Raw genomic sequence first — 15,639 nt, 5'->3', positions numbered from 1 at the left:
GCCCTAGCCGTGCTAAACTCGCAGGCGAAGGAGGTTATAGCAATAGATAAGCCGGACTATACATGCGCCAGACCATCGAGTCTTTCGTTTGTGAATACGACCCCTATGCATCAACCACTCACTTCCGCCACGCTTTCCCTTCCTCCTCTCGCAATAATTCTCCACCGCATGTCGTTATATGAAATAACGTGGAACAAACTCTTCAAACAAAAACCATTTTGGTGGGCACCCGTCAGTCCGTCAATGCTAAATATATACAGCCAATACGTCAGCGGCCGTATACGCGAATGATAAAACGTGCCCGTCAGTGCGCATGCGCGTCAACAAGGTTGCGCGCTTTAGAAGGGGGTTACAGTGCATTCAGGCGGTAAAACACCGGAAAATACACCCAGGACAGGGCGCTAGTCGCTTTTAGAGCTTCGGTGCAGCTACACTAGTCCAGTCCAAGCATGCAGTTGGCGAATACGCGTCCAGGCGACGAACCAACTCGCGGATACGTGACTTTCATGCTGCGGGCCGTCGCCGCTTGTCTTGTGCTTTCCTTCGGATTTGCGACAGCTGCTACTTCGTCGGATCCTCTTTGCTCTGATGACTCGTCCTGCCATGAAAGGAACGCTTCAAGCCGCGACTGGGCTTCGGACCAGCTCAAGGACTACGCAAAGAAGCACAAGGTGAGGAGCGTTGGCTTGCACCTCAATAACCGTCATGCGGGAGTAACCGTTGTGTGGGAGTGAATCATCAGAGTCCTCACTTGCGTCATTAGTTTACTAGTAATAGTAAAAAATTACACCATCTTCCAGTAGGGGAACCCTGAGTAGTATGCGAAGCAGGCATGGGTTCGATTCAAGTGTCCATTAGTTTTCAGTTCGTCGTTTCTTTGAGGTTGAGGTACGTAGCTACCGTTATATTTACCGTTTGGTTTCCATGGTAACTACCACACTTTTCACTTACCGGAACTACGAAATGGGAAATTGCGTTGACCCCATGGCTGTTCCGTATATTACTCAGGGTGGTAGGAGTTTGTCTTTATTTAAGCATTATCATCATCATGTTCAACGTAGGTGACGTCGAGCTGTGGTTGGCGTTCCGCTTTGATTATGACCGCCTTTATGGTCTGGGAAATGTAAAGTCAACGGCTGTTGTAGTGAATGAACCCTAAAGTTGCTGAAGATGAGGTCGATGCACGTTCCCCGGATGGTTGTGGGCTGCTTGTAATCACGGCCCGCCGAGACTCGCCGACGCACGCCGCTGCCGACGACGATGAAACGTCGAAGGCGCGTGAAGCGTGCTCATCCCGGGCCGGCCCAGGAAGGCACCGGCAACACTGTCACTCCAGGAGCCATAGAAGGGTAAGACACCACCGGGCGTTCAGCAAGCCGAGCATGCGCAGTGGGGGAGTGGACGGCGCAACAACGACAACGACAAGGGAGGGACATAGCCCCGACCATGAGAGGCTTCGCATCTAAAAAGACGTTTTGTTCAGCCGGTGAAGTGGGAGTGGTTTGCTACCCCAGGAAGCCATGTGACGAGCGGCAGCCTTCGCTCTGGAAGCCCTAAGGACTTTTCACTCGTTTCAGAGGGGCACCGCTGCGTTACTGCTGTGGGGTCTGCACGTGCAGTGAGATCCACGGTTAAACGGAAACTTGGGAACGAGGGGTCTATGCTCTTGAAAGCGCACTGCCTTATAAAACTAAAGCGGGGGGTTGTGCATCGAAAAGTATATCTTCGGCACGACGGGATACACTTGACGTACCAGCATATTGCCTCGAACCATACTTCAATTTTGTTTATTGATGTGCTTTGTGGCCAGTGAATGGCCGTGCCTGGCTGGCTTGCGGGTTCGAAGCATTACCCAGCCCTACAGGCTCGAACGAAGGATCTATTCACCGCCACACGCCCAGTTAAGTAAACGCCAAGGTTCCACGCTTCGACTGCTACAAACCAACACGTTCCCTCATCCGGTTCGACTTCATAAGCAATACCCTAACCAGCATTCACCGCATTGCAAGTTCTGCGGACAAACAGGCTCCCTGTATCACGTAATTTGGGAATTCAGTCAAAACCCAGACTTGCCACCCCCTTTCTCTAGCCCAAACCTCGAACAGTGGGAGACTGCGCTGTCCAGCGCACACCTCGCCGACCAGGTCATGCTGACGGAGAGGGCTGAACGTGCAAAGACAGCGTTTGGACTTCTGGACTGAGAAGCCACTCTCACGCATAAATACGCTAAATAAACGTTGCTGTCTCTCTCTCGAAGCAAAGCGCACGTTTCCGCCCCTTTCTCTTGTACGCCCAGCGGACCATCTTATTTTACGGGGAGAGTGATCGCCCTGTCGCCACAACATTAGAACGATCTTCTCTGGTCGCCAGTGTACTGGATCTAATCTGACGGTTCCAGAAAGATTACTGTGGAAGGATTTATGGTAATTTTAACAGCGAGCACAGACAAAGAAAAATAACAGGAGGAACGCTGACTCGCAGCTGGATTTCTACTGATTTTTTAAACATCAATTGTCAGTCAGTGCTCGTCCTGTTGTCTCTTTATTTGTCACTCGTCGTTGCGCGCTGTTACAATAGGCGTGAACCAGTACCAGCTCTCCCAGTCATCCATTCTGTTGTCATGTGAACAGACAAACGTTTGCAGGGCAGACACCACGTCATTCGTTTTGCTGATGCTCTCTGTACACGTCACTTCGCTGATTACTTCTCCGACGCTTGTGTTTTCTTTAAGGGGGACTCGCCTGTTCCTATGGGACTCAGTACTGCATGACCCGCGGGCTAAGAAACCATCATGCACCAACACGAAAAGTTTCAGACACATAGAATTTTTTTTATTTATTTTATTTCAGTATACTACAGACCTCCTCGGTAAAAGCAGGAGTGGTACATAGGGTATACAGACAATGGTGTCAGGTACAGAAAGGCACAGACACAATCCATGAAAAGAAGAAAACTATTCAATACCCAGTGGTGCAAAACAGCAGTGTCAAAATCCAAAGTTCCGAATCATGCGGAAAAGTTCAATCCAATGCAAGGGAAAAAAACTGCTCACAATAAATCCCCTATTCGTATAGATTTGCATTTATTGTACAAAACTTATCAATAGTTAGAGAAAACAATATCTTTAATCTTATCAATATAGGATTCTATTGTGTCACAGTTCACTGCTTATGATGGAAGTTGATTCCAATATGCAATTGATGACGGAAAAACAATTTTTGTGAATGTTATTGTGACTTTTGGGCAGTCGTATTGTCTTATTGTGGTTAGTTCTCGTGGAATGCCTGAAAGGTTCAAGAAGATGGTCTGGTCTGGATATTGTATAATTCCCATGATAAAGAAGATACAGGAATTTAAGTTTAGAGTGTATTCTCCGTTGGGAAAGACAATGAAGTTCAGCTCTTTTACGCAGATTAGTAACACTGGAGTGATCTGAAAACACAAATCGAACTGCTAAATTTTGCACTCGCTAAGTTTTATTAATGAGAAATTTTTATATGGACTCCAAATTATATCTGCGTATGCGCACAATGGCCCAGTTTGCTTATTTTAGAAATACTTCACTTCTGAACTGAAATGAACACATAAAACTCTCGCATGCTAGACCGCTAGCGCCATCTAATAATGGCAAGGTAAACTGATGTGCACCTCTTGTTTATTTTTATTTCAGTAACTATGTGCTATATTTTAAAAGGAAGCAAACAAGGCCGCTAGGAACGTTTCCAGAGACATAAAATTTTTCATATTAGCACACGATGCTTTTTACGTCCATGGGGGAGGAATTTGCAAGTCCCATAGCAACGTTATTGTGTGAGATCCCCTTAAGTTCTTTGCGGAGCCCAAGTACGCTGCAATAAACTCTGTTTGCGGAAAGAACCTTGCATTGTTCTTGGCTTAGTGACAATATTCTCTTAGCGCCCATCAGCCGCGTGCCCCCTTGTTTCCTGTATCAGTGAAACACCCTTGCAGTACAAAATACACAGTAACTGCGCGTTAATCAAAACCTGAACAGGATCATCCCAGGGCTGGGCAAGTTTCTTGCTAAAGCAATAAATGAGGATCTACCATATAACGCATTTAGATGGCCACGGATATGTGCGCAGCTTTCTCGAAAATATGCACGCTGTTGCAACAGTTTGTCCTGATTTGTGTTCAAATCTGAGGCCACTGTCCTAGATTCTGCCATTCAGTCACCAAGGAGGTAAAAGCCATTTGAATGGTTAAAGTAATTAAATGTTCATTCACACCATAGATCAGGACAAGACTTCGTTGAATCCATAAAGGAGCTCGGGGGATCAGCCTGGGCTGGAACCTACGTCCGGGGTCCTGTTGGTCCTGCAGGCCTCATCCGCTAAGGATATCGGGAGGCGCTGACCCTCCGCGTCATAGGCCCTGATGGCCGTCTCGCAGGGGTTGGGTGGTCTCGAAGTAGTGCAGCGTCTGGAGGTACGGGATGGTTGGGCAGGCAAGGACCATGTACCAGATGGTACCGCGGGCGTGGTGGCAGTTGGAACATGGGGTGAGCTAGGGTCAGAGCTGGTGGTTACCGGGTTCATTCTGGATGCTGTTAGGTAGGTGTTGCTCTTGAGCTGGCGCCCCTTGACTTGCTCCCCCTTTTCAGGCAGATGATGAGGTGATGGTAGAGTGCGCCGTTGCTCCCGATAGTGTGTTGTGAGCGACTGGACCCACCTAACCCTCACCACGGTGGGTTCAGTCGCTCTTCCGGATCTTCGTCCCCCGAAACCAGGGAACGGGCGCCAGCTTCTTCGCGTGCCAAGTGATGGGCTCGGGCATTGCCCCTCACGTCGGTCTCACTATGGGATGGAGTACAGATGATGCTGATGGTCCGCTTCCCCTCAGGTGGTTGGTGGGTGTCGAGGATGTGATGAGCATTAGGGCAAGTACGACCACGTAGGTAGGCAGGGTAGGCATCTTGGGAGTCGGTGTAGATGTAGCCGGGATACGGTATGATGGTTAGAGCGATGGCCACCTGCTCACCGATAGGAATTTCTTCTCCTATAGTGCTGCGAAGGGAAGCGACGTCATAGTTGTTCCCCAGTACATGCCACAGCTACCCCTTCCCTTGCACAAACCAGGGCTGAGTCCGTGTAAGCTACTGTTAGTGGCTATGTGCGGAAGCATCTTTGGGAGTTCTGCGCATGCCTCTCGCCAGCCCTTGTGCTTCGTTGGGTCAGGTTTTTCGGTATTGAGCGGACGTCGAAAAGGGACATCCAGGCGGGGGTAGTTTCCTGGGTGCTTCACCCACGTGGATGGGGGTGAGGCTGAGTTGAGTAAAGATGGTCTTTCCTGCAGGTGTTTTACCGAGTCTAACCAGTTGGTTGACGCGGTGAGCCTCAACCCGTTCTGCAAGGGTGTCGTGGGCTCCCAACTCCATATGTCTGTGCGAGAATGACGACAATGGAAGATGCCGGGCCGTTTTGGCAACTTTCCGGACTATAGTTTCCAGTCAAGCTTGATTAGCTTTTAAGGGATTCATGTAGGGAGCCACGTAGACTACGTGTCTACGGTAATGTCTAGGTAGCGAATATGAGTCATCTGCTAGAGCTCGACGTTTCTCTCCCTTCCCAAGTTGCTTCTGTATTTCTAACCACCTTTCAGATTTTTCCGCAGTGCGTATTAAACAGCTAATTAAATAGATATTGCATATTTGTGGCTTTTTATACACGCGCGATGCCAGCTCTGTGCATTCGGCCAACCCTATGCTTCCATGCAGAAATCCATGTGTCGTGTGTCGTCTCCTGAAAATCAATACCCTGATTTGGCGGGCAGTACTCCACCGCATTTATCCCGCACAGAATGCCTCACCGAATTGCCTTTGTGGCGACCCAGTCACAGTTGACCACTCTACGTGGGCATGCCCCAAGGTCCTTTCCCATATGTGAATAGTGATGAGCACTGGGAGGATGCGCTGGGCAGCTCGGACCTGGAAGTCTAAACACTCCTCGTCACTGTGGCTGCCACCATCGCCGCCAGCCTTAAACCGGGTTCCACCACGTACCACTAACCCGCAGAACTCAACAAATGTGTCTCTCTCTCTGTCTCTCTTCTATCCATCCATTGAGTCCGTTCGAAATGCCCAGAAGCAAATCCGCTCCAGTAGGCGTGAATCGAGAGTCGGCGCACGTCCTAACCCCTGGTATGGCTTCTGGGCGTGAAAATAACCATTTGTATTTTTAGCATAAAGAGTACAAATATGATCCCGTTCCTTCTCGTAGACATCGGCCAAACCGTTTTGCATGGTCAAATGACCTGCCATTATCTGTTTTGAGGACCATTTAAGGTCGTCCGGTCGCGACCTTCTGTTCTCATGTGGGTACACGCCAGACCAACGCCTGATGGCCAAACGCTTCCTGTTACACCTAGCGCCATCTGACGGTTGGCTTTCAACCCTCCCTCTGTTCCTTTAAGCTACTACTTAAACATATTTGCTGTTCGACCTAGTGGTAAAGCCTCGGGTTCTTACGCTAGCAGCCGGGATACGAGTCCCAGCCGGTCTAACAATTTTACAGCGGAGCTGAGTGTGGCAAGGATAATGCAGATTGACTCCTTGAAAGCAGACCAGCAATTTTCCTTCTCGCCACAACCGACGTCTTTCACAAGCTTTAAAAGTTCTGAAACAAGTTCTATGTAGTCAAAACGTTTCCAAACCACTAAACCTGGTACCATACTTCATACAAGTCAAAATTGTCGAGACATTTCTTCTCGCCAGAACCGACGTCTTTCACAAGCTTTAAAAGTTCTGAAGCAAGTTCTATGTAGGCAAAACGTTTCCAGACCATTAAACCTGGTACCATACTTCATACAAGTCAACATTGTCGAGCAATAGGAACCCATTAGGCACATTTCAGGCACAATATTATTACATGACTGGTACTTGGTACTGCCATTGTTTATTTGTGAAAAGATGGGGGCTTGTATTTGTCGGCAGCAAAAACATTCGCGCCGACAACAACATTTTTACCCCAAAATACAAAAAGGTCCCGCCCGGCCTAGAACTTGTGGCGGCTTTCCAAGTCCAAAGTAACGAAAGGTTCGAATAGATATGGCACGCGAGTAGTGGAGTGCGACAATACTGAATTAACGTTAGCAAATCTCCACCGTGTTCTTCGTGGGAGGGAGACAGAGAGAGAGAGAGAGAGAGAGAGAGAGAGAGAGAGAGAGAGAGAGAGAGAGAGAGAGAGAGAGAGAGAACACTTTATTTAACCAAGTGTTAGCACAGCTTGGTGGCCGAAGACCGTAGAGCTTCGGCGACTGTGGCTGCCCGACCCGTCAGCGACTTTTGGATGTCCAGGTTTGAGCAACCCAGCACTGCTTCTCACTGGTCGACGGAGGTGATGAGAGGGAAGGGGTCAGATTTGCAGGCCCACATATGATGCAATGTAGCCCGTTCTCCGCAATGTAGCCCGTTCTCCAAAAAAAAAAAAAGTATGGCTGCACAGGGTAGGGATTCAGTTTGAAGCTGTCGCCAAAGGCGTTCCTCTTCCACTGATCATGATGGGTGTGCGAGAGGGTATTTGCGGTGGGAAAGGCGGTAATGTTCCGTAATGTCTCTGTACGTGAGTGAACTATCACCGACTGATCGGGCTCCATGGGAGGCAGTGCTGCCATCACAGGCCCGGCAGACGGGCTGCGGTGCGTGCCACTTCATTTCCTCCAATACCCGTGTGGGCAGACAACTAGATCACTTCTACAGGGTTAGTAGGTGGTTCTTCATTAAGAATTTGATGGGCCTGAGGCGAGATCTGGCCGCTGGCATAGTTTACAACGGCCGTTCTCGAATCGGAGAATATGAATCGGGAGGACCGAGACGGGAGGGGACGAGTGGGAGAGGTGGGTGGTGGACAAAAGAGAGGCGTTTATGTGGGAGGGGCGGCAGACGAGTGTCGTTTTTCGACAATATTTTTACGTGGCGGCAGGACACAGATGACACGAACGATGGGATGGGGTTAAGCGATCTATTTACAGAATGTGCATAGCGGCCATGACCCAGACCTCGCGCAAGATGCGCACCAGGAACGTCGTCGTCGTCGTAATCGTTCTTCGGTCAAGGGGCTGTGAGGCGTTGCCCACCTACTCCCGTAACATCACCCCCCGGGACGAGGGCGACCGTCCCAGTCGATGCCGAGGCAACGTGAGGATTGCGGTGCGGTGAGCGATGCGATGAAAACATTCGCTGAAGATTTGCCTGCCGCCACAGATGAAGATGACGTCCCTGTTGAAGCCTGGCCCCACAGAAGCGATGTCTTCAAGGCAGAAACGAACCGTCTGCGGAATTCGAACCACGTATGAAGAAAGGGCTGGGGACACCGCGTCTTCTTTGGTCTGTTCTCGGCTTGTATTGGCTGGTCTCCAGTGGCTGCACACGGGCTGGGGACACGGGGCGGGGCACGTGGTCGTCTGCAGATCGCAGTGGGCTGGGGCTGTCCGACATGGCCGACGGTCCCTCGACGATTTCGCCCCAGGCCGAGACGATGCGATGCGGAGTCCAGGATGGGGATGATCCCGCCCGCACACTCCACCAAAATGTTACGTGGTGGCAGGACACAGATGAGACGAACGATGGGATGGGGTGAAGCGATCTATTTCCAGAATGTGCATAGCGGCCATGGTTGGTTGGTTCCAAAAAAAAATGGCTCGTACCCACTCAGGGGGATTGGCCAGGAAATGGGCGCTAACTGAGAGAAGAGGAAAAACTGAAATTTGGATTAAAAGAAGGCCATGACCTAGACCTCGCGGAAGATGCGCACCAGGAACGTCGTCGTCGTCGTAATCGTTCTTCGGTCAAGGGGCTGTGAGGCATTGCCCACCTAGTCCAGTAACAATATTTTAAGAAAATTAAGGAGGTACGCGAAACGTGTCGTCCGCTCGGAGGAAGAGCGGGAATTGAAGGAGCGCCGGTGTTCGGTTTGAAGAAGTTGGCGGAGATTCACGGTGCCCTCGAAAACCCACCGTATCTAAAGCTCCGCTGGCTTCTGTCTTCACAGCGTGGAAGGGCTATGATTTTTATTTTTTCGTGTCTCCGGATTTTCTTAAAAATGTTCTCCCAAATCCGTTTGCCCATCGCAAGTTGGTTGGGACTGGCGTCACCAAATAAGCTACGCTTAAGAGTACCGCCACTTCGATACCTGGAAGCATGGGGGGGGGGGGGGCATTTCGTTTCTGGCTTGCAGTGTTGCCATCTCTCCCAACGAAAGCGCCACCGGCTGTGACGGGCAGAGTGTGACTGGCCGCTCTAGCGTCCGCGCAGCAGAGAGAAAAAGAGAGCGGCGCCCAGAAGCAAAATGACCGTGCCTATATGTAAACAAATGTCACGTAGTGACGACCGACCAATGAAAATCTTGGGGGCCCATAACAATGAGAGAAAAGAGTGCCGATACTATAAAAACCTCTATTTAGTGACGCTAGTTGGGACCTTTTAGGTAAGTTTAGGGGCGGGGGCACAGTCTAATACCACGTTTCAATAACGTTCTCCATCTCGCTGGAAGTACTGGGCTTGTGATTACACCAGAACGGAAAGTCGCCATCCGGTCCAATGCCACAGAAAAAAGTTGGTTAGTGATAGACAATTGAAAATGTTTGTTTGTACGTGTTCTGTGCGTTCTCTGTTCGTTTTCAAGATAGGAATCAACACTTAATTCTCTCTTTAAATTCCCGACGCGTTTTCCCAGGGACCCAAACAGTTGACGACATCTTGGGGCGCCCCTATCGGCGACAAAAGTAATGTCCTCACGGTTGGCCCTCGCGGGCCCGTGCTACTCCAGGACTTCGTGTTCCTCGATGAAATGGCGCACTTCGACAGGTAAGCTCACTTGTCGACGTTCTTTAATGCGTTATGGGCGGGATGTCCCTTTAACTGCTAGGGTATACACCTAACCATACCCTTACACCATCTGCTGCATGTCCACTTACCCCAACAGTTGTGTTGAGGGATGAACAAAGAAGGAGCCATTCCCTCCTCCTCTTTGTTCATAGATGCCATCTTTGAACACCGATGAGCAGACCTCGACGTTTTTAATAGCTGAAGGTCACTTGTGGTCGTTGCTAAATGGCTGGTGAAGCAAGTAGAGACAATCAGACCTACGTTTTGTCATTCTGCATAACACTGGAATTCTCGGCAATTTCGGAAATGGCTACCGAGTGTACTGCATTGCATGGCCGGAGAGCATGGCCATATTCTGTTTTACCAGCCTAGCTCTTAAAATTTTGAGCTTGTCCGGTGGCGTTAGCAAAAAAAAAAAACTTCGCCGCCCGTAAAGGGGGCACCACCACACGTGGGGTATTAAAACAGTGACGCCGGATTTCGCGCCTACTTGCGTGTGAGCGCAAAGGGAGTAAGGGGTGCGTTTGCGCAACCCTTACTACAGCATTTCAAAGGTGATAGTCTTTCATGGGCTACTAAAATGCAAACGAAATGCCATCAGCTTGCACTAGTGATGCAAGGCTGGAGAAGCAGCTGGACGTCGACCTAGCTTGCTTCTCCGACCCGACCGGAACGGCCTCGTAAAATCCGGCTAAACTTGGCCTCAACCCTGAACACTTAGCCTAGCCTAGCAAGAACATCACAAAACCTAACAAAACCCTAGCAATGCCGTAAGAAGGTAGGTGAACCTTCAGCTACGCTGTTTCTCCAGTTTTGCACCAGCAGTGTAAGCTGCAGCAATTTTAACAAGAAAGTGTTTTACGCCGGGGTTCACCAAGATCTAACTGACGTCATATCTGTCACGGAAATGATATCGCCAGAAAATCTTTGATTGACGCGGCGGCATCGGGATTCGAGCCACGAACTCTCTCGCCGCAACGGGAGGTACGAAACACGCTTCCGACTGCGCTATGAACAGACGCGGGAGTAGGAAGACAAACGGGCCTTATAGCCTTCCTTTAAGATTGTGCCGCCACCTAGAAGAGGCGAAGCAAGTAGTGCATCATTATGCTAATGAGTGCCGACAGTTGGTGCCTCGATGCCAGCGCCTACGTGTACGAGGGACGCTCAGCGTAAGCTGCGGAGAAGCAGACTTGCGGATGCCTCGCTCGTGACACGGTCCGCTGCTCTTTTCGCTGCAGCGGACCGTGTGTTCACGAAACAATTCGCTGACAACCTCTTTGGTTTCGATTCCACGGACAGTTTGCGAGCGCCTGTGGTTTTAGTCGGATTTACGCAATGCTCCTACGCGTACAATCCAGTGTCTAACGTTGATGCGTTTAACGGTGCCATACCAACGAAATATAAATAGCGACGTGCAAGTTCACATCGATGCACAATAAACATTCAACTGCTCCAGTGAAGGCACCTTTCCCTTTCGTGTCGTACTGGTTCCTACGAAAGAGGGAACAACCACATATTTTAAACTGTATGGTCCAACGGGCATTCGAAATTCGCGCCCTTTTCTTCATTCCTTCTATAGGGAGCGCATTTCCGAGCGTGTTGCGCATGCCAAGGGGGCCGGAGCCTTCGGGTACTTCCAGGTCACCCACGACATCACCAACTACACCAGGGCCTCGCTCTTCGACCACGTCGGGAAGAAAACCCCGGTGGCGGTTCGCTTTTCGCAGGCCGGTACGTATACGTATTTCCGATAAATATCGTCCGTTGGGTGTTCCTGTTATTCGCTTTAAACTACTTCTGCCCCGTTCGTGCGTTCGTCTATGAACGAATTCCCCGATCAGTACCAGCACACGAAACTAAGATCCTGCTTACGTGCTTTGCAAGCTATACTTGTCGACTTCTTCACTGCTACATTAGCTTTGCGTCGGCCTTCGCTTTTGTTTATTTGTCGTTGCGCCATTGGTTCGACACGTTTCTTTGCTGCTGCAAAGTGTTTGCATCTTTCTTCTCTATCCCGTGTGCTTATTTGTCGCGAAATATTTCAACAGGCATACTGGTGACTCACGCCACAGCTTGGCTGTAACCTCAGTTCTGCGCGGCTGTGGTGCACCTACTCTACTCACGTACCGTCCCGTTCACCCGACACGCAGCACGCACTAGGCTGTTTTGTTCCACCATTGGCAACTTGAGAAGATAGCGCAGTGGAAGCGTGCTGGGCTCCTTCTCTGGAGACAGGAGTTCAATTCACACATGAACACAAACGTAGCAACAAGAACGACGGTTCTTCGTACAACGGGGCACTAAATGGGCAGTGTTAGGTTCAGGGCATGTCAATCACGCTTTGTTAAGATTTCTGCCCTTATTGTCAGCGTTAACTTGCGGGATTCAGGCCGTAGGGTCGCGGGGAGGATCGCGAGCATGGAGGGCAGAAAGTCAAACAGACAGACATAGAGACAGACACAGACGGAGGGACACGGACACAGACACAAAGAGACACAGACACATAGAGACACAGACACAGAGCGACACAGACGGACACAGACACAGAGCGACACCGACCGATACAGACACAGAGAAACACAAAGAGACAAGGAACTTTATTCGAAGGCAGAATCCGTTAAATATGTTCTGGTAATGTGAGTCGCGGGTTTCTCCTCTTGCCCAGTCGGCGAGAGTGGTTCTGCGGACACTGCTCGCGGTCCTCTCGGATTTGCAATCAAGTTCTACACGGACCAAGGCAACTGGGACCTGGTAGGTCTGAACTTGCCGGTCTTCTTCATGCGGGACCCGTTCCTGTTTCCAAGTTTCATCCACAGCCAGAACAGAAACCCTGTGACCCACCTGAAGGTGAGTTTTATACGCTCTTGCACTGAACCACTTGGTTTTTTTTTTTTTTGGAGTAAATGACCATCTGTTTTCCAGACGACACATACAAGGCCGGCTGTGCTTGAAAAGGCCCAGACGCGCGAGGCTGAACGAGGAAATATTTGATCGTAAACGTTGCGCTTATAACCAAGCGTACTACCCAATCACAGGTCTTCCAACTTCTAACGGACGTGTGAAGCATTTATTGGAGTGGATTGTATCTCTTCCACGTTAATAGGGGGAGCTTAAAGTTTTCTTTCTCTCTCTCCCTCTCACTCTCTCTGTGTGGTCATAGTAAATGACCATTTTGCATGATCTTGACTCGACGTGAGGGCGCACGTTTAAGGCGGCATACTGCATAGCGCCTATAGCGGCTACAATGCGTTTGCAGGACGCGGACATGTACTGGGACTTCTTAAGCCTCCGTGCAGAAAGCACGCATGCCGTCATGCACGTCTTCTCCGACCGAGGCATACCGGATGGTTACCGACACATGGACGGATTCGGATGCCACACCTTCAAGTTGGTCCATGCCGATGGAACCACCGTCTACTGCAAGTTTCACATCAAGGTCTGTGCGCGGATGCTGCCGTACGTTCCGTGTGTTCCTTTTCAGCCACGAATACACGTCTGACTGTGGGTTGGTTTGGTGGGTTGGTCTGGTTGGTGGGCTGGTGTGGGATGAAGGGCCCATGAAAGACTGTGGGCCCGTCTTTAGGAAGCGGATTGCAACACTGCTAGTTATGTAGGGAAAGCTCATTGTACAACAAACGTAGCTATAGTCTGATGATGTAGATTACTTAACATACATGTCCATTCATCCGTACCGACATGCCCTTATCTTCCAAGTGACCCTATGTGACTTTCACCACTCCGTGTTAAAAGGTCGCAACAGGGATGCTCTCGAAGGTTAATGGCTCGAAGAGGTTTGTTGTAGGCTTGGGAGGCCGACACAAATCTGCAAGGTAAGCGCGGAAGCGCTGCGGAAGTGACATCACCGAAAGTAATGACGCCTTTGCGGTGCACTTTATATCTCTAGAGGATATCTACGTACGCCTGCGGGTACTGCAGAGTTTGGGAATGCGGCAGTTTTGGGTTTTGAAGTGTATATTCTGCGGGAGTCGTGACGGCGCTGACGCTTCGCTGCGTGGCGCCACCCATCGTTTTGGCAGATAGAAGTGGCGATGGTTACCTGCCGCTGGAGATTCGAAAAGTAATCTGTAAATTTCGTAGAGGAGTCGCTTTTGTTCGTTTCTGTTCGTGTTCTCTACCTTCAATTAATTTGAGAGCTTAGCGTATATTTTAGGCACTTTCTAGTTACGGAACACAATATTGGCGCTGGCATCGAAAAACGAACTTCGCTGCTAAGGCGCAGCGCATGTTGAAATCTCCTATCCTGTTTTCGCAATGAAGTAGCCGACCCTTTCTTCGGAATCCAAAAATTCGGACTTGCTTGATATTCCGGACTTTCCCGAGTATATGTATATGTACATCTCATATTTTGGACGAAATAAAGCGAAAAGTTCGATTTTTCGGAGGACAATTTCCGCGACACAGCCACGGTGCGACACAAGGACGACGCCATTTTGAATCCTAAGCCACCCGGCTAGCTCCGGATTGGATGGGGGTTGGCTTGACTCCCGCCGGGGTAACAAACTTTTATCTTGGAGGCCATAATTTTGCATGTAGTCTGCGGCGGAAGCAATATCTAAAGCCGGAAATGGGTCGTACGTGGCCGGTTTTCTTACACCACTTTTTTACGCACCAGGTACGGCTGACTATAAGCAACATCATCATCAGTTTTTTTCTTGTGTCATCCCCTGGCACTAATGGAATCGCGCGCAAAGTGACCCCGCTGCCGCAAGGCGACTCTGAATCCGGCGAAGAAATTCCCGACCGCCCGCAACTGTCAACGCAAGACACTGCCAACGCTTTGGCGTTTTTGTCCAATGTTTACAAGGGAAACGTGACGGCCAGGCAAGGAGCGAGGCAAGGCCAGGAGCAATTGGCGAATTCTTCAGCCCCATTTAAATGAAATAAAGTTCGTTTTTGCCACTGACGGATTTTTTGGACTGCCCTTTCATTCGGATTATTTGTCGTATCCTCTAGGTCCGAAAAATCGGTCGGCTACTGTAGTATCATTGTCGGTGACACTTCTTTTCGGCACTTAGGTTGTCGCTGCGTCCGACTCCTGCTTCAGGCAGCCGCTCGCTTCTGGCTGCCGCGTCGTCGTTTACGGTTGGAGGTGATAACGTCTTTCCTACGACGGTTGGTGAGCACGATTGATATCAAGCGGCTAGCGCCAGCGGAAAATCGCTCAATAAGCCTAGCAACCCTATCCCGCCAAAACTGCTATACAACCAATCTGCACTTCCCGTTGTGACACGAGGCAGAAACTTGGTCTCCCTAAGCACCAGGAAAGAGCTCATGTCGGACCAGAGAGAGAGAGAGAGAAAATTTTTGTTGTCCGACATGGTTTTGAAGGAAAGGTCCAACTGCCCACGGAAAGAAGCATGCTAGAGGTCGACACGTCGGCTAAGAAAACTGCTGTATGGATTAGGAAACTTGGGTGGAGGGCATTCTAGTTCAAATTAAGCGAAAGTGGGCTTTAACGGGCAGGCCATGTAATGCGTATGACGATGAACAGTAGTACGGTCCGTTTAGCGGAACAAGGGACAGTAAACGAAATAAAGAGAAAAATCGGTCCTTTTTTGTGGAACGTGGCAGCTCAGCCCGTCCGTCCTCTTTGCTTCCCCCGCAGTTTTAGCACCCCGGACCTCTTTCCCGCCAAGCGAGTACTGTGTCACAGGCAAGGGATGCCTTCTGCATCCAAAGTGTCGAAGCTGATGACTGCGTGTCGGTGTGGGCGCATGCACTGCCCGCTGAGGGATGAGCAATTTGCTTGGATGCAATTGGATTGGAATGGATTG

The 15,639-nt window shown here is 49.9% G+C and overlaps 1 protein-coding gene across 1 annotated transcript in view; it reads left to right on the top strand.

The window, feature by feature from the left end:
- The first annotated feature begins 266 nt into the window (after nucleotides 1-266).
- The window catches only part of LOC144142627 (catalase-like), a 33,133-nt gene continuing 17,760 nt past the window's right edge, over nucleotides 267-15,639 (top strand). Inside the window, exons 1-5 of the mRNA XM_077674270.1 lie at nucleotides 267-671; nucleotides 9,690-9,820; nucleotides 11,424-11,575; nucleotides 12,510-12,691; nucleotides 13,101-13,280. Of these exons, the coding sequence (XP_077530396.1) occupies nucleotides 450-671; nucleotides 9,690-9,820; nucleotides 11,424-11,575; nucleotides 12,510-12,691; nucleotides 13,101-13,280 (867 nt within the window). The 5' untranslated portion in view covers nucleotides 267-449. The remainder of the gene's footprint in view (nucleotides 672-9,689; nucleotides 9,821-11,423; nucleotides 11,576-12,509; nucleotides 12,692-13,100; nucleotides 13,281-15,639) is intronic.

The sequence above is a fragment of the Haemaphysalis longicornis genome, unplaced genomic scaffold (assembly GCF_048455015.1).
Source record: "Haemaphysalis longicornis isolate Haplotype H1 unplaced genomic scaffold, Haemaphysalis longicornis Haplotype H1 scaffold_6, whole genome shotgun sequence".
NCBI lineage: Eukaryota > Metazoa > Arthropoda > Arachnida > Ixodida > Ixodidae > Haemaphysalis > Haemaphysalis longicornis.
This window is presented reverse-complemented; position numbering and strand designations above follow the sequence as displayed.